The 26973-nt window shown below is 37.7% G+C and overlaps 1 protein-coding gene across 7 annotated transcripts in view; it reads right to left on the bottom strand.

Annotated features, from left to right (window-relative positions):
* The window catches only part of CDK14 (cyclin dependent kinase 14), a 307407-nt gene that overhangs the window by 164210 nt on the left and 116224 nt on the right, over positions 1-26973 (bottom strand). For all 7 annotated transcript variants that reach the window (XM_048950388.1, XM_048950391.1, XM_048950389.1 and 4 more), the window contains 2 exons: positions 22733-22827; positions 8531-8593 (listed from right to left, as the gene is read on the bottom strand). In XM_048950388.1, the coding sequence (XP_048806345.1) occupies positions 8531-8593; positions 22733-22827 (158 nt within the window). The remainder of the gene's footprint in view (positions 1-8530; positions 8594-22732; positions 22828-26973) is intronic.

Raw genomic sequence — 26973 nt, 5'->3', positions numbered from 1 at the left:
CCAAAAATCACTTTTAAAGGCTTCTAACTTGTTCTTGCCTTCCTTACACAAAAGTCTTCCAAAGACAATTCCACAAAGAAATGTATAACAATACAGCCACTGGGAACGCAAATCATATAATTTATCTTTAAAAAGATCCTAAAAATACAGGTTTTTTCCACTTCCTAGCTGCAGAACCGAACGGGAAAGAGACTGGAAAGTGTTAATTGGCTAACTTCTATTCTCTTTGATGTTCTTTTAATCATTTTTTCTCCCCTCTGGGTTCAACTATAGCCATGCAATGAGAAAGGTGTGCTTAACTGAGTATAAAGACGCTCCCTTATAATCAGTTACAGTCTACTAATGTTCAATAAGTGGAAGATTATTCCAAATCCTTACTCCTGAATGGCAAAAGCCAAAAAAAAAAAAACCCTATAAATGACCTGTTCTCCCTTTCATTCCCATGCTGAACTAGGCTGGGGTTGCAATTGGTTTCTCACCAACTTTAGATGCACAGGAAAATGTTTTCGTCAGCCCTGCAATATTCTTTTTTTTTTTTTTTTTTTTTTTTTGCCATATGTGACCCATGTGCATCACACATTGCACATATAGACAAAACATTATATATGCATACATTCAGTTTGATTCGGGGTTTGCACATATTTCTCACTGTAGTAAATGTAAAAATTACATTCTTCTAGCATGAATTTTAACACACTGATAAAGATTCTGTGTTTACTATTCACAGTTGTGCATATTATCAAATCATTACTTTAAGTGACATGACTGACATAAAGTTGAGTGAAATGCTGGTGCCATATTTAACGTCTGATAACTAAAAAGTCTAATTTAAATAATCAATTCTCAATGCCATGTGTAAAAGACAACCTTAATTTAGCATAACATTATTCTGCCTGCTGTACACCTGCTTGTTCAGTGGATGAGGAATGAAAAATAGCAACTTCTCAACCACATTAAACAGCCTTGCTTCCTACTTAGCATATCTGTTAGAATACATTTTTTATTCAGCTCTACATCAGCAACATCACTAATTTCAGCATGCAGGAGAGAAATTTAAAAAGGATCACATTTGTTTGCTTTGCTTCCAGTAACGACCACTAAAATGAAAAGGAGCACCATAATAGACATTCATTTCAGAGTAAAAAGGGTGCTTTCACCAGATTCCAGTGAGTTAATGAGATAGGTGAAACAAGATACAAAATTTCACTGTAGCCAGATATAATATCATGGTTTCATTGTCCAGTTCCTGTGTATCTAAGTCTGTGGCAATCAGACACCACTAGTTACAGAAAGCAACTCACATGTCACATCTTCTCCACCACCACTTAGTCCCACATTTGTCCCACAGAGACACAGGACAGGCCATGTGCTTCAACACATTCTCGCCCCCTGCCCCCCAGAGGGCATCACAACACAATCATATGATGGAAAGGAAACAGAAGCACCACAGTGTGGTCACTACCAAAACCCAGAAAAAAAAATAACCATTCTTTTCAAATACTGTGCTTTACTAACAAACGTATGTTTTCTGCATTACGAATCTCAAAAGGAGTTTCTGACTAGCAATACCCAATATGTAATGCTCTGCTACTGCCAAAGTTTCAGCAACTGCATTTCCAACTCAGTAAGCCTTGTGTAGCTTGGATATAAATTACCTAATCTATCCTTCCAGATTCCAAATGCTTCCCTACCCTTTGTGCTTCAGGTTATTCTACAACAGCAATCAGGTTATTTATAAATATTTATGTTTACAGAAGACATAAGATAACTGCTCTGTGACTTTGACTTGAATTATTAATTTTCACATTAGTCATTAAATGACAAAATTATTCAACTGTCAAGATCAGATTCTACTCTAAAAACTGCAATCATTAATTAAGGACAATGTTCATAGAGCTGCTGTATGGAGAGAAATAAATGAATGCTGCAAAAGACTCAAATGCCAAAGAAAGCCTGAGATTTCTGATAACATCACATAACTGTATTTCAGTATTTTCAATTCACTCTGCATTTCATCTTGTTTAGGAGGCCAGTAATAAAACCTTAGTTTAATAAGCATTTTTGGCATATTTGATTTAGGTTTTTTTTTTCATTTTTGTTAACTTATGGCACTGATCACTTCTTGAGCACTTGGCATGGAAAAATGTTATTGCACTAGATAATGTTTCAATAGTTCCTATTCGTTACTTTTCTTTCTTTTCATCTTATTCATCTTTTTTTTTTTTTTTTATGGTAGAAGATGTAATACTGAAACTAGATATCTTTGTGTGTGTGTGTGAAATTTGAACATATTTGTACGAGAGATTACAGTGTTGTCCCTGGAAACTCAGTACTGAATTCCACCCCATACTTTGCCAAATATATAATGCCACCTCGAGAGTCAACAATTTTCTCTGACTTAGGACTTCAGTCTTAGAGTGATACAGTATTTTCTAAAGGTTGTAGATAGGGGTTGAAATTTTGCTTTTGTTTCAAAAGAAATGTCCATCATTTTTACATGGAAGTTCGCTGCATCTCACTTCCTGGGAGCAAGGAAGACTCAGAATTGAGAAGGGTAAGAGCTGAAGTCAAGCACTCCTGGGAGAAAGCTGAATACTCTTGCTCCCTGCATGCAAAGTTCATCAGCAGTAGCCTGCTTATTTCCCTTATTGCTTTTTGGCCCTGGAAACAGAAAAGCTGCCCAGGGAGAGGAACAAATTAGAGCAGCAATATTAGATGGAAGACGAACAAACTGGAAGCTCCTGCTCCCTATAGTCACAATAGATGATAGGAGCCTTCCAAGTTGCCTGAAGTAAAAGATTTAGCAAGTGATTTTAAGAGATGGAGACAGTTTTTGTCTGGTTGACAAGCACACTGTCATTCACGCTGGTGTTGCACAGATTGAGGAACAGTGGGTAAGAGGCAAGTGACTTTATTTTGTCAGATATGTTTTTCTTTTGAATTTATATGCTCACAAAAACCAATATTACCTCCAACAGTGTGAGCAGAGAAAAAAAAAAGAGAGAAAACCACTCTTTTTGCTTTTCTCAAAAGACTACAGCTATTTCAATGCAGCATCACTAATTAAGAAGCAAACCAGCTTTCATTTATTTTAAGGGAAGGAATACAAAGAGGCAGTGCAGGCATGACAGATGTGAACCTGTGCTCCACTTGTTCCACCAATAATAGGAATAATAGGAATTTTAGAGAAAATGAACTCAGCTATAAAATAAATGAATCAAAATGGAAAAATGATTTTAAGTACAGATAAAAATAAAATGTGACTGGGAATGCAATAATATGGAGTAAAAAATGCAGTTAAATAGCTCTATTATTTCAAAGGTAAAAGGAAGGTTAAGAACAGTTTTAGCAGTGTGATACATTTCCATGGGATGTGCTGGAGTGCCAAAAGTAGATATTTAAAAATTAATTTTAAGTTTACAAAACAAGAATTGCCTGTAGACAGCTGCAAACAAAGATTTGGGGGAACCAAAAAGATACATCAAAATGGTGGGGAGGTAGCCCTGTACCAGACCAAAAGAGGCACAAATCAAAATGTAGCTCAACACAAAAAGGAATTTGCAGACTCAGTTCCCTACCGTGATCATCTGAGCTTATGCTGTAAAAAGAAATCCAGATATTTCAAGAGTCCAAGAAGCGTGAATTGTAAGAAGTCAGGAATAAGTCCTGTTCCTCAGTCTGCCACAGTCACACTTTGAATCTTGGTACCTCCACACAGCACACACTTCTGTGCTCCACCCAGGCTGCATCAGAACCTTCCAGTAGGTGCAGAACAGGGCATAACTTATACTTGGGGGCTTATACTTAGGATATTTGCCTGCCTTCAGTTTTGGAAAAACTGAAAAAGACATCTTCAAAACCAGAGAAAAAAGATAAGACTGTGCCTATTAAACGAACTTATTTCATGATCAGCTTTTTTCTTTCCTCATCTCCAGTTGTAATACCATCCACAGTATATTCACATATAGTTATAAAAAAACAGTAGATACTCAAGCTTGTTACCTACCAAAGTTGTATACAATTGCACATTTGGAAGTAACAGTCTTTGGAGAATTTATAGATTGAAATCACTCTTTTCTGCCGATTTCCCTTCTAGCTAATAAAGATGTTGCAGGCATCCAGCACACTTAAGTAAGCAAGATTATAAAATCATGAATCGTTTGAGTTGGAAGGGACTTTTAAAGGTCATCTACTTCCAACTCCCACACAATGAACAGGGACACCTACAGCTAGATCAGGTTGCTCAGAGCCTAATTCAATTCGACCTTGAACACCTCTAAGAACATCCAGGGACATCCAGCACCTTTACAGGCAACCTTGTGCCAGTGCTTCACCACCCTTATCATAAAAACATTTTCTTTTTATCCAAGCATAATCTCCTCCCTTTTAATTTTAAATAATTTGCCCTCTCCTATCACAACAGACCTGTTAAAGAGCCTGTCCTCTTCTTTCTTACAGTTCCCCTTCAGATACTAAAAGGCTGCTCTCAGGTCTCCCCAGAGTGTTTTCCTCTCCAGGCTGCACAGCCCCATTTCTCAGCCTGTCCTCACAGGGGAGGTGTTCCATCCCTTGGATCATTTTTATGGCCTTCCTCTGGATGTGCCTACATCTCCCTCCAACAGGTCCACATCTCTCCTGTACTGAGGACTCCACACATGGAAGCAGCACTCAGGTGAGGTCACAGAGCAGAGGGGCAGGATCAACTCCCTCACACTGCTGGCCACACTTCTTTTAATGCAGCCCAGGATATGGTTGGCTTTCTGGGCTGCGAGAACACAGTGCTGGCTCATGTCCAGCTGCCATCCACCAGTACTCCCAAGTCCTTTTTGGCAGGGCTGTGCTCTGTCCTTTTATCCCCCAGTTTGTACTGATAGTGGGGTTGCCATGACTCAGATGGAAGACATTGCACTGGGATTTGTTAAACCTCATGAAGTTCTACTGGGCCAGCTGATCAAGCTTGTCTAGGTCCTTCTGGATGGCAAGATTCTTGGTTAAACTTTCTCAGGAATGGGTGCATTAAAAACAATATTAGATACTGAAATTTCACACACAAACTCTTTGAAGAGTTTAAAAACTGATATATTTTTTTTAAGACTTGAGCCTCCAACACAAGGAGTAAAAAACTCTGAAATCACTATATGTGAATATGTACATATCACTAAAAATGCTAAAAAAAAACCAACAAAACAATATTTTTTGTTTGCTTGCACTTATCCCAAGACTCTTACAACTACGAATGGAGACAGACATTCTTCTTCATATTTCCATGTACTCGTAATATTCTGTTAATTCTTTACTTAAGATATCTAAGTGACAGCAAAAATCCTATCCTAAACCACAAAGAAAGGCAATGTCAAACACAACACCCAAGGGGACAGCAGGATGTATGTCCATCAAAGTAATTTGGATTTTGTTTTATTTACAGTTCTTCATCTAAAAGTAAGCCTGAGGGAACGGCATTGTTTTAGCTTGTAAGTATGGTGAAAACTCAGAAATGTAATTAGGATTAATATGTTCCACAGAAACCAAAACATAAGTAAATAATGGCTCTGCTTCTGCGTTCCTACAAAGTCCTGATTTATAGGAACTAATGTACAGTATTTTTGGAAGAAGAAAGATTACCTGGTTTTGTATTTATAACAGATGGCAACAAGCCAGACAGAAACATCCATTAGTAGGCTGTAGCTTCCTCCAGAACAAAATTAAAAGGCAGGGGGCCTTTGGTCACACAAGGAGAGCATCAATGGCTTAATCCCACAGGTTAGCCCCAGAGAGCCAAGACTAATTTGTTGCTTCTGGAATATAATTGCTCAAGTGGAAGTTTTTAAAAATGGATTTGGAGATCACATAGCCAGCAATTCTGAACAAACAATGTCTAAATTCTGAAACTGTAGCAAGAAAGAGCTGGCAGGGAGAGGAGACTAATTAACACAGCTCAGTTCAACCCTTGAATATCAGCTATAGTTCTGGATGGACAACTGCGTCCAGAAGCTAGAATCAAAATAGGTGACAAAGCCTCAGAGTAGTGATTATGTACATTAACAAATTGAGTACTGTGCAACAAAGCATTAAGATATTATGCAGTAACCATCATATCCCTCTGCAAGTAAAGAGCAATGTCAGCTTATAATTTGCAGGCTGGCTGTGGCCTGGGAGTTGCTTGCCTTCGGGACTGAGTTTCTTGCTCTGCACAGCCTGTCCTCCTTGCTGAAGAAAGCCTTGCATTTAGCTGAGCAGTTTTCTTTGCCTCACAATTCAGAACAGGTAAAGAATCCACTGAAACCCCAGTCAGATTGATTCAGTGTTAGAATGGTGGGAGCTCAAATCACCATGCCAGGTTTTAGTACTGCTTTAAATTAAGGCTAGCTTTCGCTGCTGGCCTGCTAATAGATCCAACAATCAATCTTCATTAATATTGTCTAAGAGAAGAAGAAGTAATTGTAATTGTCCAAAAGGACATTTATGGCCTTGACATTTACAGTTCCATCTGCTCCAACTTCCCCATGTTTTTTCCCTCTTTCTCCAGTTTGTTTTCTATTAATAATCCATTTGGATTTAATTAAAAAAAAAAAAAAAAAAAAAAAGGAACTAGCAGTACATCGGACATGGCTACTTAAAGAAATATTTCCCATTAACTCTGAAAAGTGTTGCTGAACACTGCTCCTACATTGTAAAGGCAGCTGAAGGAGTATATGCAGCAAGCTTTGAGAGGAAAAAGCTTCTCCTGCTGCAGCTCCCTTCACAACTCACCCAGCACTTAGCAATGCCCCCAGGGCATCTAGCCAACTAAATAGCAAAGCTTTCCTGCTAAGCCTTCCTCCTGCCTCAACACTTATATATGGTTTCTGTGATAAATCTGCTTCAGAAGACAGGTAACTCAAGATTTAGAGGAGTAATGCATTAGCAAGCCTAATTATCCATGTACGCCTGTCCTCCTCCAACAAAAGCTCACTGGGCCCTGATATTGTCAAGAAAAGGTAGAATTATGTGAATTCCAATCTCCTCACAGTGGGGAGCAATTAAAGCTACAATGACTGCTACACAGTAGGACTTAGGTGATCCAGTGCTGCAGCCTTGCAGTATTCCTATGAGGTTGAAGCAGCATAAGGGACTTTCAAAACCAGTTGTAGTTTATCCCAAAGCTCACAGGGCAGAACGTTCAGCTTTCCACATAGGGAGATGAAGCAGTCACTGTATCAAGAAACACATTCAGCATGTGAAATAAAACTTCTGAAACGCATCAGTGAAGAAGCTCAAAAGCTGTGAGGAAGAGCTCCCACACGGCCCACATTCCAGGGCTGCACTCAGAGAGGGACTGTAAAGGCAGTGCCTCCTGAAAGACCTTTCCTGCCCACCCTGCCGAAATGTCTGAGTGACAGTCACAGGTTACAAGAATGCTAACTTGCAGCATGCATACCAGTTATTTTCAAAAGGAAATCTGTTTATTTCATTTTGGCCAAATATGTAGAACAAGAAAGAACTTATTTTCTTTTTTGACAGCAGTTATTTTCATTTAATTCAATATACTGCACATGTCACTTTTCAGTAAAAGATGGCAGAAAATTAATCCATGTTATATAATGGTCTGATGTATAACAGTGATCAGCTATTGCAAAAAATAATTTATTGCCTCATCTGAAATATTTTGTTTCCTTAAACCAAACAGGTCTTTTGAATTTTCCAGAAAAAAATATACTTATTTTTCCATGAATTTCTCAATTTCTGTGTTTGGGAAACAAGACACCGAGAAAAAGTCTCAGCATGAAAAGAAAAGTTCTAAGCACTTCCAAAGAACAACAATGGGAATGATGTCAAAGTGCAAGACAAGTGTAACAACTATCTGTGCGATCTACATGCACGAGACACCCTTTGCCTGTCTGACTGGCTTCCCTTTAATGCTAAAATAATTTGGCTTAATACCCAGAAGGCAACCGAATCAAGCCTCTCCCAATCTATTTATCCAGTAAATCCTGCTAATAACACCCCTTGCTGCACAATGATTCTTAATATCTACCTTAGAACAGAAAAATGAAAAACAGTGAGATCAGCTACAAAAATGCCTAATCAGAATGAAGGGGCTAAAGGATTTTATATATTCAAACAAAAAGCAGTACAATCAGCTAATAACTTGTTACAGTCCCCTCAGACACCATAACCTTACATTGAGGTACCCCTCTGGAACCTACAACATTTTTACTTGGGAGTTTTATGGCCATATTGTCTTGTCCTAAGAGCAAACCCTTGAATGGAAGAGAGGGATTACCAACACTGTAACACTATTTACTCATGCCTTCTGTCTTGGAATCAATTTTAGAGATTACAGAAGTTCTTTTTAGAGGAAAGTTCAAATATCTTTACTATATATGTATATATATGTATGCATATGTATGTACATGTATATATATATATACACACTTCAAATGCCAATCATTTTCCCTTTAGCTAGTAATTAGCTTCAACAGAAGCAGGAGTTTATACATACATTTATCATTACTGTACTTGTCAATTGTGTCCTCTTTTTGACTCTTACCTTCACATTTTCTGGATGAAGCCCTCCAGGGTGTTTGTCCATGTACTGACATAAATCAGTGTGCTAAAAGAAAGCCAGATGGAAAAAGGTGTATTAATATCTGTATGACTACAATAATAAATATCCTCCTACTTCGGAGTGGAGAGAACAAATGGAAAATAAGGAGATTTTTCACACACACACGTACCTTTAGGCTATTATTTTTTTAATAATCTTAACCTGACTGATATGAATATTCAATTAATGTAAATTGAATTTGTTTCCAATGTCCTGCATATGGTAAATGAATTATTTGAATTTCAGCATCATTTTATAGTTTGTATGACCACATCACTGTCAATACCATACAGTTAACATACAGGGGAAAAGGAAGAAACTAAGGCAGAACCTCAAATGCTATTCATTAAAACTTTGCCTTCTAAATATAATTTTAGGTTAAGAATGGTTTAGTGATTTAGAAAATAAATTTAAAAGGCATAGCACGTCAGAGTATTTGATAATACCGTTCAGCTCAAAAAGAAGCCCATGGTATACATATACACATGTACAGCTATTAATTACAGAAGCTTTAGCAAAGTTCCTCACTGAAGACTCAAACACTACATTTTCACTTTGCAGTTGCATATATTTCCTGCAAATACACCATAAAATCTTTTAGAAAATAAAGAGACCAGCAGTGTATTGATTAATGCTATTCGTTGGTATAATGCTTACTGTTTACTAATGGATACTTATTATTTTTACTATGAAAACATTATTTCTCTGAATTCCTTTTCTTTCATTTCCTCACTTTCCTACCAATCAGCAGCATACTCTCAGTGAAGTGGCATTTTGTTTCTCTGATTTGTTTGCACAACTCAGCTTCTGGAATTACGTTCAGAATAAACAAAGCAAAAATATGCAGTGGAATAACCACCATAACCACTCTGACTTCTGCATCTGGTTTCAGAGCACATCTGGTAAAAATCATCCAGCATTCCTTGAAAAGCTGCTTGGTGATGCCTGCCTCGCATCCAGTACAGACCAGATAAATAGGGGAAGTCTGAAAGTGAGAATTTTGGATAAAAACTGCTTTCCACAGACTAAAGCAGTTTCTCTGTGCAGCATAGTGCTCTTTTGGAGAATCGTCAGATGGATACATAGGGAAATTTACATCTGCTATGATGCAAGAACAACGCTGACCACAACTGCGTATCATCTTCAAAAATGATGGCAATGCAACGCACACGTGGAATAAACGTTGCAATGGTGTGATGTGCACTATCACACCTTTTTTGGTTGTTCTTCCTTGGTTTCAAGATAGCAAATGTCTTCAATGCAGGACACTGCTTGGGTCCCAAAGCAAGCCATGCAAATCTCACAGTCAAACAGATGCACCACCACAAGTATCACAGAACAGAACTTCCTCCAAAACACAAGCTGCAGTAATACATACTTCAGCTCACAGTTACCACTGTAAAATTAGTGAACACATTTACAAAGAAACCGAAGAATATACCCAAGTTAGTGAATATTACTGTCCATACAGCGGTTCCCCTTTAGTTTTCTGCAACTGTATCAATAAGCTGTGCCAAAATGGACCAGATATCATCCTTCAATACTCATCAGCACATCAGACAACTTTGTTTTGTGTTACTGTTATCAACAGTAAGGAAAATAAGAAAGTCACCTGTTAACCCTGTCATTAAAAAAAAACAAAACAAAACAAAACAAAAAACAACCTAAGAGCTTTCTAAGACCCTGCTCTTCAGTCACATCACTAGTTACACAAATTGTTTTATTTCCAATACATTTACAATAATAAACCCATTTTTTTCCACTTACATTTCAGTTACCATCTGGATACTTTTCCTCCACGCATCATCAACTATGACCAAACACAAAACTACGATTTGTGTTATGTGTCATTCACTGCTTACTTCTTCCTATCCCAAGGACCAGAACAACCGGCATCAGTAACATGTATAACTTGCATCAGTAGTTCTCCTGCAAAAACTGATTATTGGTATCTATTGCAAATTTCATACATGCAACAACTTCTAGAGAATCCTTGAAAACTAACAGTCAGTGAGCAGCAACTGCAGCAGCCTTTTGGCATCTGTTTTTCCCCTTCTCACAAGCTACATACATAGAGAAACCTCCAGATCTTCATTCACACTGTAAACAGAAATGCAAAGTATTTTGTGTTAAATCTTTCAAGAACTTCTCTTGAGAATAAGTTAATCTTTTTGATAAAAGCAACGAAACACTATGTAACCAACCAGGAAAGAAGGTCATAAAATTATAGTAAGTTGCTCCTCACTTAAAAAAAAAAGAAGATAGTGGGATAACACAACATCAGCTGCTATTCTTTTCCCAAGGTAGGGGCTCAATGCATTGAATTAAATAGTACAGCCAGGAAAGCTGACAGTACATCAGAGAGCTACTTCTAAACCTTTTTCTCTCAGCAGGCAAGTGCCTGCTCCAGTGCTTGTGTGCTCAGCTGGCAGTGCAGATGAAGCCACGAATGCAACATTCAGGAAAGCATGAGAAAAGGAAACAGAGAAAACTGGGCAAAAGTACTTTTCTAATGGCATTCCCTGTGTATCTGTGACACCATATAGAAGACTATACTTTTCCTCTCTCACTATATTTCAAGTCAGAAGGCAACACGCTTTGCCAAGTGGAACAGTGGCTGCAGATACAGCATGACACACCACCTGTAAGGGTTTGCTGTGGCTAGCACTCTGGTCTAATTAAACATACTCTCTAAAAGAAAATTCAGGACAGAATTATGTATTTGTTACAACACAAAACTATGCTGAAACGAGGTAATAAAGAAGAAAACAAATGAACCAAACACCTTTGACTCTCTCCAGTATCTCCGAGGCGAGGATGCCTTACAGGTAAGCAGGATACACTAGGAATGCATTATGGACTCCCCAGTAATTGGCAATCCCTGTCTCACACATTCCAATCCCCAGCTGATCTAGCTAGGCCAGTTCTGCTTCGAGCTATAGCGTCTAACAGCTCTGTCAGTTGCACTGTAAGCCCTCAACACAGACAAATTACCACAGGTAATTCCACACTGACAGATTATTTGATATTTCAGATAAATTAAAAATCTCATCTTTCCTGCTCTTAAAATTCCACTAACCTACCCACAGGTGTATGTACAAATAGCATGTTAGCAGTCATCTGTTTATCTCAGCTACATAGAACTGAACAGAGATAAATCAAGCTTCCATTGTGAAGAACTCAAAAGCAAGGAAACTCCATGATTAATAGTGTTTATCCAACCCTTCATTTGTTTGCTCAATGAATTTACACTGTGATAACTTTACAAATGCCTGATGTGACTGCATGCTTTCCTCCTTGCAGGATGAGACACACTCATGGAGCAGAATTAGGAGTATTTGATTACAGAACAGCTGTTCTGGTTTTGTGGTGGGTTGTTTTTTTCTCCGTTCCTTTCTCACACAGCTTGCAGTCTCCGACTTATTTACTACATGAAGGCAGAAATATTAATCTCATGGGCTTTCCTGCCCTGTTTATTGCTATGCTATTCACATGCTTCACAAACATAAATGATTTTGAGAGCAATTCAGGGGAGATGTGACATTATTCCTTTTTATCAGGTAGGGAATTGAAGCACAGAGAAAAGAGTCTGCAGGAGCACTGATTTAGGGAAGTCAATAAAAACACTTTGGTTTTCAATTTTCAGAGTATTTGGCCTTCTCTCTTTTGACTGACTTTTGTTACAGGTGAGCATGTGACACTTTGCAAGGGAGACAGAATCTCATGTGGAATAGAAGAAGTCTACTATTTCTGAACTGTAATGCAAACTTGCAATGACAGCAAAAAACTGTGGTTATGATGAGGATTTCCATTGTGGCATCACAAAAAAGCCAAAAAACAGAGAGAGAGAGAGAGAAGTGCAATAAACACCAGGTCATAACTCCACTGCACATTCCTCTGCAGATCTGCACAATAGGCTCTTCCAAGGATGCCCAAAAGAGATCACACAGGCAATCCTTCTATTGGCACCCATTAATTTTAAGAATTTGACTTTGCCACTTAACACTACACTTTGTGCAAAATCTGTTATGGTTTAAGTAAGCAATTCGACCTCCTCCCACCAATGCCTCCCACAGAAGCAATTCCACTGGCTCTGTGGATGCAATCTACATCATTAAGAGCTGTGAAAGACTAAAGTGAAGTTTCTGACACAGTGAAACTTCAAAGAAAAAGTTCTTAGGTACAAATGAAAATTTTTCTGAGGCAAATTAACCGATCAATGTTGTTAGCATCAGATTTCTTCAAGCAGATGTATTTTGCTAAATTAGACCAGAACAGCATTGCTCCAGAGATGCAATTTGAATTTGGGGTTCTGGCACATGTAGCTGCATGTCCTTGAGGTAGGCTCCATCAAGTCTTTGTGCTACCTTCTCTCAGCTATATAAAACACAAACCCTTACCTCAGTGCACATAGCAAGTAACTGGACTTCCATCAGAAAACTCTGCAAGTCCCAGGATCATCCCTGGATGGGCATCGTGAATTCTAGTTAGGGACTAGAAGAGAAGGAATAGAAAACTACCACTACAGCACGCTATTTCCATTCTTCTGTTTCTGAACTCTGTGTAGAAGTACATCAGTCAATGCCTACTTTTGACTTACTCCAACCTCCATAAATTTCAAATATTTTTCTCTCAATAAATTCTGTATTTCGGTTCACATGAAGAAATGTATTCGAGTTTTGCTGTAGATTCATGGCAGTGTATAAGTCTGCAGGTCATTTCTGCTCAGTAAGGCTCTGTTTTAGGTTAGCAGACAAGCATGTGTATGCTTGTGACCATACTGTGTATAATTGTCTGCTGAGGGGAAAAGGACCCAGGCTGATATTTATACAGCTGAACCAAGGTTTACATACATTGCATTTTATTTCTGGAAGAAAGAGAGTCTGTAAACAGGAAAAAAAAAAAGGAAAAAAGAGACAAATGTTGACGATACAGACTCCCGTTGAAGAAAGAATTCCAATTATGAATAAATGAGTAAACCACAACCTACAAATGTCCTCAGATATGCTCTGTGCTTCACTTGAATGTCAAATATTTTGCTCAGCTCTCTTGCTCAGAAATCAGAGGCTCTGCTAACTTACACAAAATGTGTTCAGACAAATAGCAGGATGTCTACTTTTAAAGGCACTGCCAATGACATGAAATGGGCTCTACTTCCACAGCCCTTTTTCATAATAATTTGACCGTCATTCTCTTCTAATTAAACTAGCCATTTCTATTTCCCATGCAATACATTCTCTTTCCCTCCTCATCCTCTGTGATGATAAACCTACATGTGACTTAGCTGTCCCATAATTCTGCCTAATTGGTTTCAGCTGTCATTTTTGAAGCTGAAATGCATGCAGAGCCCGGGGCTTGTGAACGGAACAGGAAGCATTTCCAACCACATTCCCATCATGTAAAACCAGCAATGTGAAAGAACCCTTCCATTAAAACAAAAACTGCACTATTTGGCTTCTGGCAATGACATCATGCAGCAGACAGATTGTATTGTTTCACTTGGGCAGCAAGACTGTTGCAAGCCATTCTTTTCTGTTAAAAGGAGAGAACACATTATTCATGCCCTAGCAGTTTCACTGACTAAAATACTGCCCCTTTTGTCACCGACAAATTCTCAAACTGATAATGCAATTTACCAATAAAAACACAGGCAGTGGTAATATTTGATGTGACAACAGAACAAAGAGAAGTTAATTCCATTTAAATTGAATGTATCCTCTAGCCAAAGCGTTCTGCAGATTACTGCACAACAGTTCAATACTTCTGGTGTTTTCAAAAATGTCGCAGACCTTCATTTCCATATATTTCTGTGACTTTCTACAATTCAGGCTTTTCCCCATATGAGAACACACAGCATTAGCCATGCTCACATAGAGTGCCCTAAAAGCCATAACTGAGCAACTTCCAGAAAAACAGCAGAAGGCAATAGCAGCAGCTGGCTTAAGTAGCGGGGGAAGGACTTATATTAGGGATTCAAGAAAAAATATAAAAAAGAAAACAAAAACAAGACATCTTTAATGAAAACAATTTTGCTAACAGATGTTTCCAGTGACTTGGATCACTGTCACATGGCCAATAAAGGCAAATATATGAAAATACACGAGCATTTCTATATAGAAAAGGAGGCTGGGAGACTTGGGAGTACATGATACATAAACAAACCTACCTGAAAATCCCAGAGAAAAAAGGGAAAATACAGTTGTGTGGGTGGTATTACGCAATTATATATTTATTGATACCAAGTCTTTGCTCACTGCATACAGAACAACCTGGTCTGAGACTCACACTGCTTGCAAAGAGTTGGCAAGCAAACCACAATGGTTTTAGCAAAATTCAGCTTTCTTCAGATGCCTCTTCTTTATTCTTATTCTGTGTCCACCTTAATAACAGTATCAAACTTGCTTTCCACGTGAAGCAGGCTGAAGAGACAGCAAACACTTAACTTGATTATTTTAAGGAAAAAAAAAAATCACATCTCACAAAACAGTAAGAATTTCTGTTTACTATGACCAAAATGCAGCAGCAGATCATCACCTTGTTTAAACTGTGATGGAATTACAGTCCACAAAGTCAACATGCTGGGACAACTTTTACAAACTGAGCAACCTGCAATGCGCATGCAGAGATAAGTGTGTGCACTCTTTCTTTAATTTGCTTAATCTTTAGGTTTCACACAGCACTGACTTATACTCCCTACGTCAACTAACTCCACAAATACAACAATAGTCATCATCATCACTTCTGAAGATACAGAAAGTTTCTCCTTGTAGTATGACAGACAGCCCCAAGCTGATGGGGACAGAGGTCACCCCAGGACCGTATAAAGCAGACCACACAGCTGAGTGCTGATGAGACACAAACAGCCATAACAGAACACCAGGTACAAAAACAAGTGTGGTCACGATAGTAGGCTGGACACACAGCACAAGATGAGTCTGCTACGGCAGTATGCTGTGCTACAAAGAAGTTGCTACCTTCACAGCAGGAAAGAACAGTGCAAACACTTTCACTAAAAGCTTCAGCATCCTCCGGCAGACCTCTCTCCACATTGGCTGAGTGGTTTATTTTCAGCCATGCCTCCCAATCCCAACTGTCCATATATAATCACAGAATTAATAAAAATTTTATGGGAAAAATTGCAGTTCAGACTAAGATGTGAAAAGAATAACAGTGCTACTATGGATTATACCTTCTATACTCAAAACAGTAAGACAAGAATAAACAATCAGAACTGTTTTTACTTTCAATTGTTGCATCTGTCTATTATTCAAACTAAATTCTTGATTACACACTATTTTAATATCATAAAACTACAGCCATTTTATAAAGATAACTGCAATTATTAATATCTTTATCCTGATTCCAAGGTTTTTTAAAAATATAATTACTTTGCCAGAAATGTTCACCCCAAGTTTCTGTTTCCAACAATGTCTTAGATCTTTATTTTTTACTAATGGTACTAAAATGGTACATTTTATGATTGAGAAGTGAAAATCTATTTTTAAGATTTACAGTCATCACCTCTCCAACTGTTTTTGCCTTCTCCCCCTAATCTGCACCAAGTAAATCAGAGTATTTCATTGTTAGAGAAATTAAACAGCAATTATAACACACATTATTAAAGAGCAAGAGAAAATAGTTTAACTAGATTGGACAGTCTCTAAGTTGAGACACTGTCAGTTTTCACCTCAGAGGGAACAGGACAAAGCCAGTTTATTACTGACATTAAAAGATGACGAATATTACTTTTGGTAGAGTTGAGCAGAAATCTGTATTTATACAAGGGCTATTCTTCAAGTAATGCCTCCAATGTTATGATGTTGTCCCATAATGTCAGAAATGGATGTTGGTAATGTGGTAGTAGAGGCTGAACCTTCCCACCAGTACTACATTACATTTTGTTGCAGTGTGACAGATGGCAGCAGAGGGGCAGTCTGGTAAAATGGTACCTGCTGTGGAAGTGCACATGAAGCAAAGATGTCACTGAATTCCTCCACATGGAAAAAAATGCACCTACTGACATTCATCATTGCTGAATATTTCTGGAGACCAAACAGTGGATGTGAGCACAGTGAAGCAGTGAGTGGTACATTTCAGTAATGACAACAGCGACAGTTGGTCACCCCTCCTGATGCAGCTTTTGTTCACTGCCATCAAAAATACACAGCTAAAGGTATTGACACTGTTGAAAAGCAGTGTTTCATAGCTGAGAATTTGTTCTATCAAATAGTGTTGTTGTGCTCTTTCTAAATGTCGTAGTTTCCATGGAAACAAATAGGAGGCATTACTTTCAAGCGACCTACATAGAAATTACCAATTAAAAAAAACCCTAAAACTAAAATTGCCAGTCATAGAGAAACCATCACTCCATAATATCTTTTTCAGTGCTTTATTATCCTTATCATTAAAGAGTTTTATAGTTTAATTGCACTCTTCCTTACCACAATCTTAGGTCATTTGATTTTTTTATTCTCTTTACCATTGACATGGAAATAGGTCTCTGTCATTATGATTTATTCAATGGTTTTCAAGTATCTCATCCTTCCACCTCGCCCCCCAAACAGCCATACTGTGACTTCTCCTCATAAGCCATTCATTCTGAATGGTTGCTTTTTCCCCCTCAGCTTTCCAGTTGATTTATAGAATCATAGAATCCTTAAAATTGGAAGGGACCTTTAAAGGTAATCTAGACCTCAGCAATAAACAGGGACATGCACAGCTAGATCAGGATGCCTAAGGCCTGATCCAGCCCTCACCTTGAAAGTCTCCAGGGATGGGGCATCCACCAGTTGATTTATATTTTGCTTGTATATCCAAGGCTGGTAGCCTTACCTGTACTGAGTAGAACATTACATAGAACATCTTCCTTGTTTCCTACACAGAATATCTTCCTTGTTTCTACCATTTCATTCACCTGCTCAACTTTGGTATTACTTACGCTTCTTTTGTTGTTCCAGGCTTTTTAACACTCTATATTGAATACATTTCTTAATACTTAACTAAAAGAACAACCAAATGTTGGAAAGCACATTGCAGAACTACACATTTGACTATAAGGTTATAAAAAACATTGGTAAATGGTACAAAGAGTAGATACTTAGATAGGCAAAACCTCCCAGTTTGTTAGACTGACAGTTTTGATTAATCTTCGGATGAGGTCTGCGTATACTTGTGAGACCTTCAAAGTAAAACAGAGTAACATTTCTCCTCGCACTAGGCTTGTGTGAGCCTCTCACCAGGCCTCCTTCACCTAGCAGGAATAGCTGAGCTTTAAAAATAGATTTTTTCATTCCTTCTTCCCTGCTGATTCCAGAACCTGGCAGTCTCTACCAGACACCAACGCAGCAAGCAATTTCCTTCTCAAATCCCTTCTGAATCCCTGTCTCCTGAGGCTGACTTTGCATTTCCAACTTACACTTGGACATTAGCATTTCCCATCTCCAATTTGCTCATTAAAAATTGAAAAACAAAGCTTTCCCAAGAGCAGTATTCCCCTTCAGCCTGTTCTAAAAAGTACAGGATTTCCTTTCTCTTTGCTCCTTTATTCTGTTGTCTTATTGACTGCAATTTAAATAGTACAACTTGAGGCAAACCTGGGTAATGAGGCAGGGGTTTAAGAAACAGGGGAATGGTTAAGGAAAGTGGAAACTATCAAATTCACTGTTATCATGCCTGGGAGTCCTCAAAAACTCTGCTCCTTTCCTGAGCTGGACAAAGATCACTGCAAGAACCCCCTGGTTTGACACACACCTTGACCTCAAAAGGGAAGAAAATGGCCAACATTTCACTCACATCAAAACAGGGTAGCTAAGCTGAAATTAAAGCAGCTCTGAGACTCTACAGGCTTTCCATGCTCTCTCCTATGTTCTTCACAGCACTATTTTTACATACCACCAAGTCCATCCTACCTATAGATTCAGTATAGTTTCACTAATAAATTAAACAGAAGAGCAATGATGTGCTTTGATCCACATTATTAACAGATAAGAAACTCAACATTTTCAATGCAAATTTTTTTTTAATCCTTTTAGATAGTAAGTGTTGACAATTCTCTTGCATAACGCTTCTCTAAGACATCCCATGTCAAAATCAAAATCTCAGATCTCAGAACTTCAACTCTGTGATACTTAATTGCAATAAAGAGTGATAGCAGATTTTTCAATCAACACTAAAATGAAAAACTTGCATCTTTTCTTACAGGAAATAGGAGGAAAATGTAGTTGGTTTACTTCATTAAGACGCTCCTGTAACAAGTTATTTTAGTTGTGGTAATCAAGCAATGAGAATTAAGCTTTCTTCTTTAATATAAAGTAATCTTTAAAAAGGAAAAGCATACAGAAAGATTAAAATAGGCAAGGTAATTGAAAGTGTTTGGTTCTAAATTACATTACTAGATTAGTCTGGAGGCTTTTTTTTTTTACTGTTGAGGCAGAAATAATATTACTCATTACTCATACTTCCAGTTATAAATGTATTTGTTCTCATTTAAAATCTAGTTCATAAATATTGAAAGCATAATGCAAAGTATTGCTATACAAGCTCACTGTTATAAGCCAGGAATAGGACAAGTTACCAATTCATTTATGGATAACAATATACTTACATAATTACACATAACATTAAAGATGTCATTATCATTCTAACAAGCCAGTTGCAATATCATTGGTTTGAACTGCCTTTCAGGAATTGAAATTTCTGCTAAACACAACTGTTTTTAAATTAAAAAGTCAGGAATCAAATAGTATCAGCCACTGACAATTGTGGTAGAAAGAGATGAGTACTCATCTTCAGAGATGTCTGTAAAAAGGTCTGAGATCCTGTCTGTAAAATTCTTAATTTCCCTTGGCAACATTGACCACATCAGTGCCACTTGCCATACAACCTGGGCATAAGGGGAACTAAACTTATGTGAACATAAGTTATGTGAACTTCAGCAAATCCCTTTTTCGTTTGGAAGCCATTAGGATTTTAAACAGCATATGAAAAATGTATCAAAACTTCACATTTTTTTTCAGGTTCTATTTAGCACACATCTGTACAATTAACTTCAAAAAAACAAACAAACAAACAAAGAAACCACATAACAACACAACAACACAACATTTTCCATTCATACATGAAAGACAATACCAATCCTTCAAGTTTTGAACAGCTCATCCTTACAACTGCTCACATCATAGGCAGCAGTTCCTTTCAGCTTCCTTTTCAGTATGCTTGAATGACCAACAGTAATTACATAGAGCTGATATAAGAGTTACCAAAGCATAGAAAGAAATTATGCCCTACTGCTTATACTGAATTATTTTCAATTAAGTTCTTTTATTTGAAAGGAGCAAGCCTCCTTTCTTAACTTCCACAGAAATACGTAGCATTCCTTACAATACCAAAATGTTTATTGTATGGACCATGAAATTTCCCAGCCATACAACTGTCACATACATTTTTAAAGATTGATTTGTCTTGCTTCCTGTTACTGTCAAGGTTAGAAAGTTCTGTCATGTTCACTTGTCTAACAAACTTGCACAAAAAAAGAAAAATTCTAGGTAGGGGTACTCAGGGAATTTAATCACTGCCACGTTTCCTTTCGGAGGATATTCTGCTTGCAGCTTTTAACTTATTACTGTAATGCATTTTGCTCTGAAAAGTGCTACATGAAATTAAGTTTTATTCTACTCTTTCAGGCTGAAACTGAACACCTCCGATAACCTCAGACATTTCATCAGTATTAATTCCCGAATGAAACTGTCACCAAACTATCAACCCAAAGTTTCCATTTGCTGGATTAGTAACCATTGATCCCAAATTTAATTATGAAATCTAATTCAAAAGATTTTTATTATATTTGAAATGGCCAATAGTAATTAACGACAATAGCGCATGAGTTCCGTGATGTTCCTTTACAAAGTAAATCAAACTCAAGCCTCCAAGGTTTGTTCAGCCTGCCCTTCAAAAACGTCCACCACTCTGTAGCTTTAATTGCATAAGTATTTCTATTGATTTTTGTAGAAATCACACGTAATATTGAGTTAAGCCCTGTACAGATGTTTTAAGAAGCATTACAGACATGGAGCTCAATAACATCAATTATATAGTTAGATTGCATAATTAACCAGCCAAAATTGGTAAATTTGAATGGGCAACCTTAATTCTTGTCTCTGCACATTCATACTGTGCACTGAATGAACAAAAAAAGAAAAAAGGTCTTAGTGATCATGCAATTAGAACTGTATCATGCACACAGTTTAAGATATCCTCAAGCATGAAGCATTATCTATCCGATCAGCCCATAACTTCACACTACAGAATAATGAAAACAGTCTTTTTAAAGCAGTTCTGTCATCTCACAGAGTCGGAGTAAGCTACAACATGATTAAGATGTATTCCATAGGCTGGTTAGAGAGAACAAGACACCCTTCCCCTTATTCCTCAGCATCACCTTTTCCAGACTCTGTCCACCAGCCAAAATAGCATAATAATAAAATACTACTTGAATCAGTTGCTTGAAACTGTTATCAAACAAAATCCTCTCACAGTTTTGATTTCTACCAAACACAAGGGAATAAAAAGGTGTAGCACCAGCAGTTTTGATCACAAAAGCACTCTGTTTAAAAGTAAATATCTAAGTGAATTCAAAAGAACTGCTGCTGCATGAGGTTCAGTCTGTGCCCATGCTTACTAAGGGTGGCAACCTGCTATAACACGTGGTTGAGAGCTAGAGTTTATAAACACTACTATTGCATGAAAAATCCAGAAATTTGATATGAGTATTATATGCAAAAACATCTATTTTAAGGATAAAAATAATATTCTACATACCTAATTTCTCAGCCATTTCTGACTAAAATAGCTAAATACAGCCAAAAAGAACTGTATGAACTTGCGTTCATGTCTGCAAGTAATTCTACACTGACTGTTAAATGAAATTAGATACCAAAGCTTTTCCTATGCTAATACAGTTTATAAGTTAGGGACAGAGGAATCACGTTTTAAGAAAAAGTATAAGATTTGCATCATACACGAGGAAAACATATGTAATACATGCAACTGCTCAGTAGGCTCCTGTAAATGAATACCCTCATTATTAAAATGTAGCATTTCTATGCAAATAGACAGGGTAATCAGCTTCTCCCAACAAGAAGTCGTGGACTATCATGTAATGATTATGCCATTATATGGTGGACATGCATGCTCTCAAGAAACACAAAAAAAATCTCATCTGCCTTAAGTAGGGACATAGTAACAGTAAGTAGGCAATTTCCCATTTCTAAAACTAAACGAGTAATCACTGTGTGTTATAAATGCAAAGCCTTACTGACTGCAACACAATAACAGATATTATGCTGAAAATTCAACCTTCTCTAAACTCATTTGTTTCTTTTAAATTACATGTTGTTGGACCCTTCTGTGAAAACTGGGAGGTTAATTGTGATAGAACATTGCATAATTCCAAAGCCAAATGCTGAAGTACTTCTACATAAATACCGTATGTTTGTCTCAGGGAAAGTGAAACGATTAATTAGGAGTTGAAGCCCAAGACTTTGGAAAGTAATTCTCTGAACACAATTAGATCGTTACACTGTATACTGTGAAAACTGAGGTTTTAATTAGTAGCTAAACCATGAGCTATGGCAAAAATAACAATAATCTGAAATTCTGAATTGTGTGTCAGATTTTGTTTTTTTAGCTGACATTGTTTATAACAAGACATTACACAGAAGCCAGTCACAACAAAAGCCATTTAAATTTGTCACACTCCTCTGATGAAGGAACTACCTGTTAAGAATTTTGTTTTTCTTCTTACCTATACTATCCTCATCTACTTTAAAATTAACTGTATTACATTAATCAAGTAAATGCTCTAACATTCCTAGTTACAAGCATAACTAGGAAGCAAAATATTGAACCGGTTTGGAAAGTCCTTACAGAGCCTATAAGCCACATCTCCAGCTCTGACTCTGGTCTAGCCCACCCCGCCCTCTGTTTCAGCACACTTCATTATAAAGCATCATCTCCTTTAATCTCCACTCTTCTAAAGAAAGCACAGTGTTATTTTGGCCCAATTCACGGATCACTGACAGCAAATAGCTTTTCCATAGTAGTCAATGCATTCTGAAATGTATTGAGAACGTTAATAACTCTACTCACCACATATTCAAAAACGAGTGTTAAAGTCTCCTTTGTGTGAATGATGTCATGAAGCAGCACAATGTTTGCATGTTTCAGTCCTTTCAGAAGAGAAGCTGAAAAGGAAAACATACATGTTATTGAAAAAGAATCAAAATATTTCACTTTGACTGGCCTATTTTTTTTAGTGACTCAGATGATTATTTGACATCTTGAACTTCACAACCTGATAACCAAGAGTTGTACTTCAGCATCCTTTAACTCTATGGACTTCAGTGCAGCTGAAGACCATGTGTTCCTATCCAGTGTGGCGCAGCAGCATGACGGCTAGAAGAGGCTTAGCAGCCTCCTACAGGTGAATCAATCATTAACTTTGAGATAGTAACTTCTAGAGAGAGTCAGGGAACTTCTAGAGAGAGTAGACTGGGAATTTCTAGAGAGAGTCCAGTAAGATGATGAGGGGCCTGGAGCATCTCCCTCATGAGAAAAGGATGAGCAAACTGGAACTGTTCAGGAAGAGATTGAAGGGTGATCTTACCAATGCTTATAAATATCTAAAGGGCAGGAGCCAAGTGCATAGGTCTATGCTCTTTTTGGTAGTGTGCAGTAGGGACAGGATAAGGGGCAAGAGGCAAAAACTGAAATGCAGGGATTTTCATCTAAACTTAAGGAAAAAAAATCTTTACTTTGTGGGTGACAGAGCACTGGAACAGGGTGCCCGGAGTGGTTGTGGAATTATCTTCTCTGGAGATGCTGGAAACCCACCTGGATGCTTTTCTGTTAGATCTGCTGTAGGGAACCTGCTTTAGCAGTGGGTTGGACTTCATGATCTCCAGAGGTCCCTTCCAACCCCTATGATTCTGTGATCCTGATTAAACACCAAGTTTTGCTTCAAAAGAACACATTTTTGTCTGAGCCTGGGAGGGTTTCATGTGTTTTTTTCTTCAACATTCCAACACAACAAATTTCCAACCATATTCTAAATCTCTCATATGAATGATATTTTAAGCTGTAATTGCCCTTTAACTTACCCAAAGAAATGAGAATAGAAAAATGGTGTTGTCACCATATACTTTTTCTTTAACAGAACCAGTTCATGTTTCCAGACTAGTGACAAATAAAGATTTGGTGAACTTCTAGGTGATTGCCCTCACTAAATTTATTTTCCTTCAGAATGCATATTTTATGTTTATACCATAATACATATTAAATATTCCACAAGTATGGCATATTTCAGCAATATGTGCTGACAAGCCATGCGTTGTTACCAAAGTCATGCTGTTTTGTCACCTCATGCATTCATCTGAACAGGCCTATCAGTCACTACAACAAAGTAAATAATAGATACAAAGACATGCAAATGAGTGGCATAGTTCAGTAGTGAATAACAGGGAACTTCTTTCTCTCATCCTTCATAGTCATAGAAAATAACAAATCACCAAATGACGCTGTCAATTTCTAAGCCAGCATGCATCCCTCTCCACTGCTGTGTAAAATGGAAGTTAAGGAGTTCCCACAACACAATTACCCTTTGCTCTCCTATCGAAAGTTCTCCATTAGACTGAGGTAACTCCAGGGGTTATCTGGCTCTATATTGGGGTATGTACAAATCACAGCTCATAATGGTCTTTAAGAGATCCAACAAGCTGATGCCATTCAAGGAAGAAACACAACAGCAACACAGCATTTGGAAGGATCAATGCTGTCCTACAAGTATCCTCAGCAGCAAAACCCCAGATCTTAGTAAAGGGGAAAAAAGCATACAACAGCTTCAAAGCAAGTCCACAGATAGCTTATTCCTGAGCCTGCAAGTAAGCTCTACGACCAGGAATGTGGCAGCACTCCATCTTGAGTGAGGAGGTGAGAAACAATGCCTCCAGTGAGCTGATTCAGCTTGCAAAACAGCTCATGGCACAGAGAGTCCTGTGCACTGAATATGATGCTACTGAGCAGTAAATTCGCTATTACGATTATTAAGCACTTGATCAATGCATCTCTAGTCCCAATTAGCACTGCACAAATAGAGTGGAAGTTTTTTTCTTCTGAAAGGAAAAGCCATGTACAATTTTTCACAGGAGATTTTCTTGGAGTAAATTTTCAAAGGAAACAGTGAAAAAATGCTACTGAAAGAGAGAAAGGCACGAACAACAGACAATTAGAACAAATATTCCAAAAGAGTAGTTCTATCAGAGATATTTCTACCACTTGCAGTAATTGAGCTTTTTCCAGTGCTACTGCCAAATAGCCACACACGCAGAGAGATTGGGAACATAAAAAAATCTATGTCCTGGCAGAGCCTCTGTCAAACCATAATAGTATTTATGACCTCTGTCAGCTTTTGCTGTTCAGCCCATCACTTGAGGCCTCTAAATCCTCTGGTTGGCCATTACTATGTTACTAAAATCTGTATATGGGTCATTAAAGCTTAAACAGTACATTGAAAGCAGCTTACCCTGAGGTCTTTGCAAATATTCTTTCCTCTTTGGTCCCCTCCCCCTCTTATTTATCTTTTCTAATATCCAATTCTCTCCTTTTACAGTCTCAGTATTCAGTATCCGCTATATATTACAAGAACCACAAAGAATCACTTGTAGCTTGAGATTGTTGACTTCTCCCCTGGTCCAATTGAAATATAGTAAATAATATGGCACAGAAAGTAAAATCATCTTAATTAAGCTAATTTTACATCATGGAAGCAAGAGGAAATTGCACTATCAATTTAAATTGCAACAAATCAAGTGCAACTAACAGAATTAACCCTTGGGTTTGCCTATCAGTACTGTGATTCTATTACTGATAGGATCACCAGTTCTTTGTGGAAATGTTACCTTGCTATAATGAGAAGAAAAAAAAAAAAAGAACACAGAAAAAGAAAAACAAAAACAAAAAAGAAAAAGAAATAAAAATAAACAGAAAAAAAGAAAATAGACCTGTCTGAGGTAGGAAAGCTGTTTCTTTTTCCATAAAGCACTTTAAAAACAAAATGAAATGTGAACTGATGGTACTTGGGTGCTTTTTTCAGAAACAGTCCCTTTGAGAACAAATGACCAACACACCTACTCAGTTGAGCACCTTTTTGCTTGAAGGGGATGGAACTTTGGATGAACTCCACTTATTCAAAGACAAAACCCAGAAAGTCACATGCAAGAGAACGAAAAGCAGAGTGCGGGGAATTCATCAGCATCACTCTGAGGCAAATTTGACTTCAACTTTGAAGCTACCAAAACAGCTGCTGCTGGAGCTCCATGAGACACCAGGTGATCCTGTGCCTGATGTTACTATGTGAACAAAACATTGTCTTCGAATGCCAACTCAGTCCAGTGGTTATCACCCACAGATCTCACACAAAGATGTTTTCTTTTAAAATAAAAGGACAAAAAGTTGGTGAAGAAGATTACAACAAATCAGGCGTGGGAAAAACATTCTCATTTATCCTTAGTACATATTCTTAAAAACAAAATTGTATAGCACTGCTTCAATGCTGCTTTCTTTTTTCATCCTCTGTATTCTACATAAGATAAACAGATGGCAGCATTTTTAATTCATTTCCCCAAAGAGTTTTGAAGAAGCACAGTAGCACATGATGATAAAATGCTTTTTTAAAACACTTTGGACAAATGCACCTGAGTGGACAGGTGCTTTTTCTGTCACATGTGTTTACACGTTCTCTCACAACAATTTCTAGCATTAAAAAACAGGGCAGAGAAATTAGTGTCATACTTCAATAATTAATGACGTCCAAGATGATCATTTGAGTGACTTGTACAGAAGTTCATGACTTGAACTAAAAGTAATGACACTCAGCACTTATCCATCAAGGACTAATACCATATTTGCATACCTAAAGGAAATACATTGTATTTGCCTGAATAACCATTACAGATTTCTCCTCCGACAAGGAGATGCTCTCATCTGTTATGAACTCCTGGCAATCTGCTTTATTGCTTGTGGTGGTCAAGGAGCTTTTTGCTGTTCCCAAAGGAGCTGGGTTCTAAAGTATGCTCCCTCCATGAGCAAGTCAATCCAGATGGACAGCAGCCAACTCCTACCCAAAATATGAGCAGCATTAGTAAATCAGTGCCTTGCTCCCTGCAGGGTTTTCAGCATCAGCTCAAGCCTGGCACTCCACTAACATAGCCAGACCAACACTGGCTTACATCCGGAAGGTTTGGAAAGCAAGCAGGATCCAAACAGTCCTCTGAAAAAGTCTATTCCATGCTCATGATGTCACATTTCAAAGCTGCTTTTCACAATCAACAAAA

The sequence above is a fragment of the Lagopus muta genome, chromosome 7, assembly GCF_023343835.1.
Source record: "Lagopus muta isolate bLagMut1 chromosome 7, bLagMut1 primary, whole genome shotgun sequence".
Lineage (NCBI taxonomy): Eukaryota > Metazoa > Chordata > Aves > Galliformes > Phasianidae > Lagopus > Lagopus muta.
This window is presented reverse-complemented; position numbering and strand designations above follow the sequence as displayed.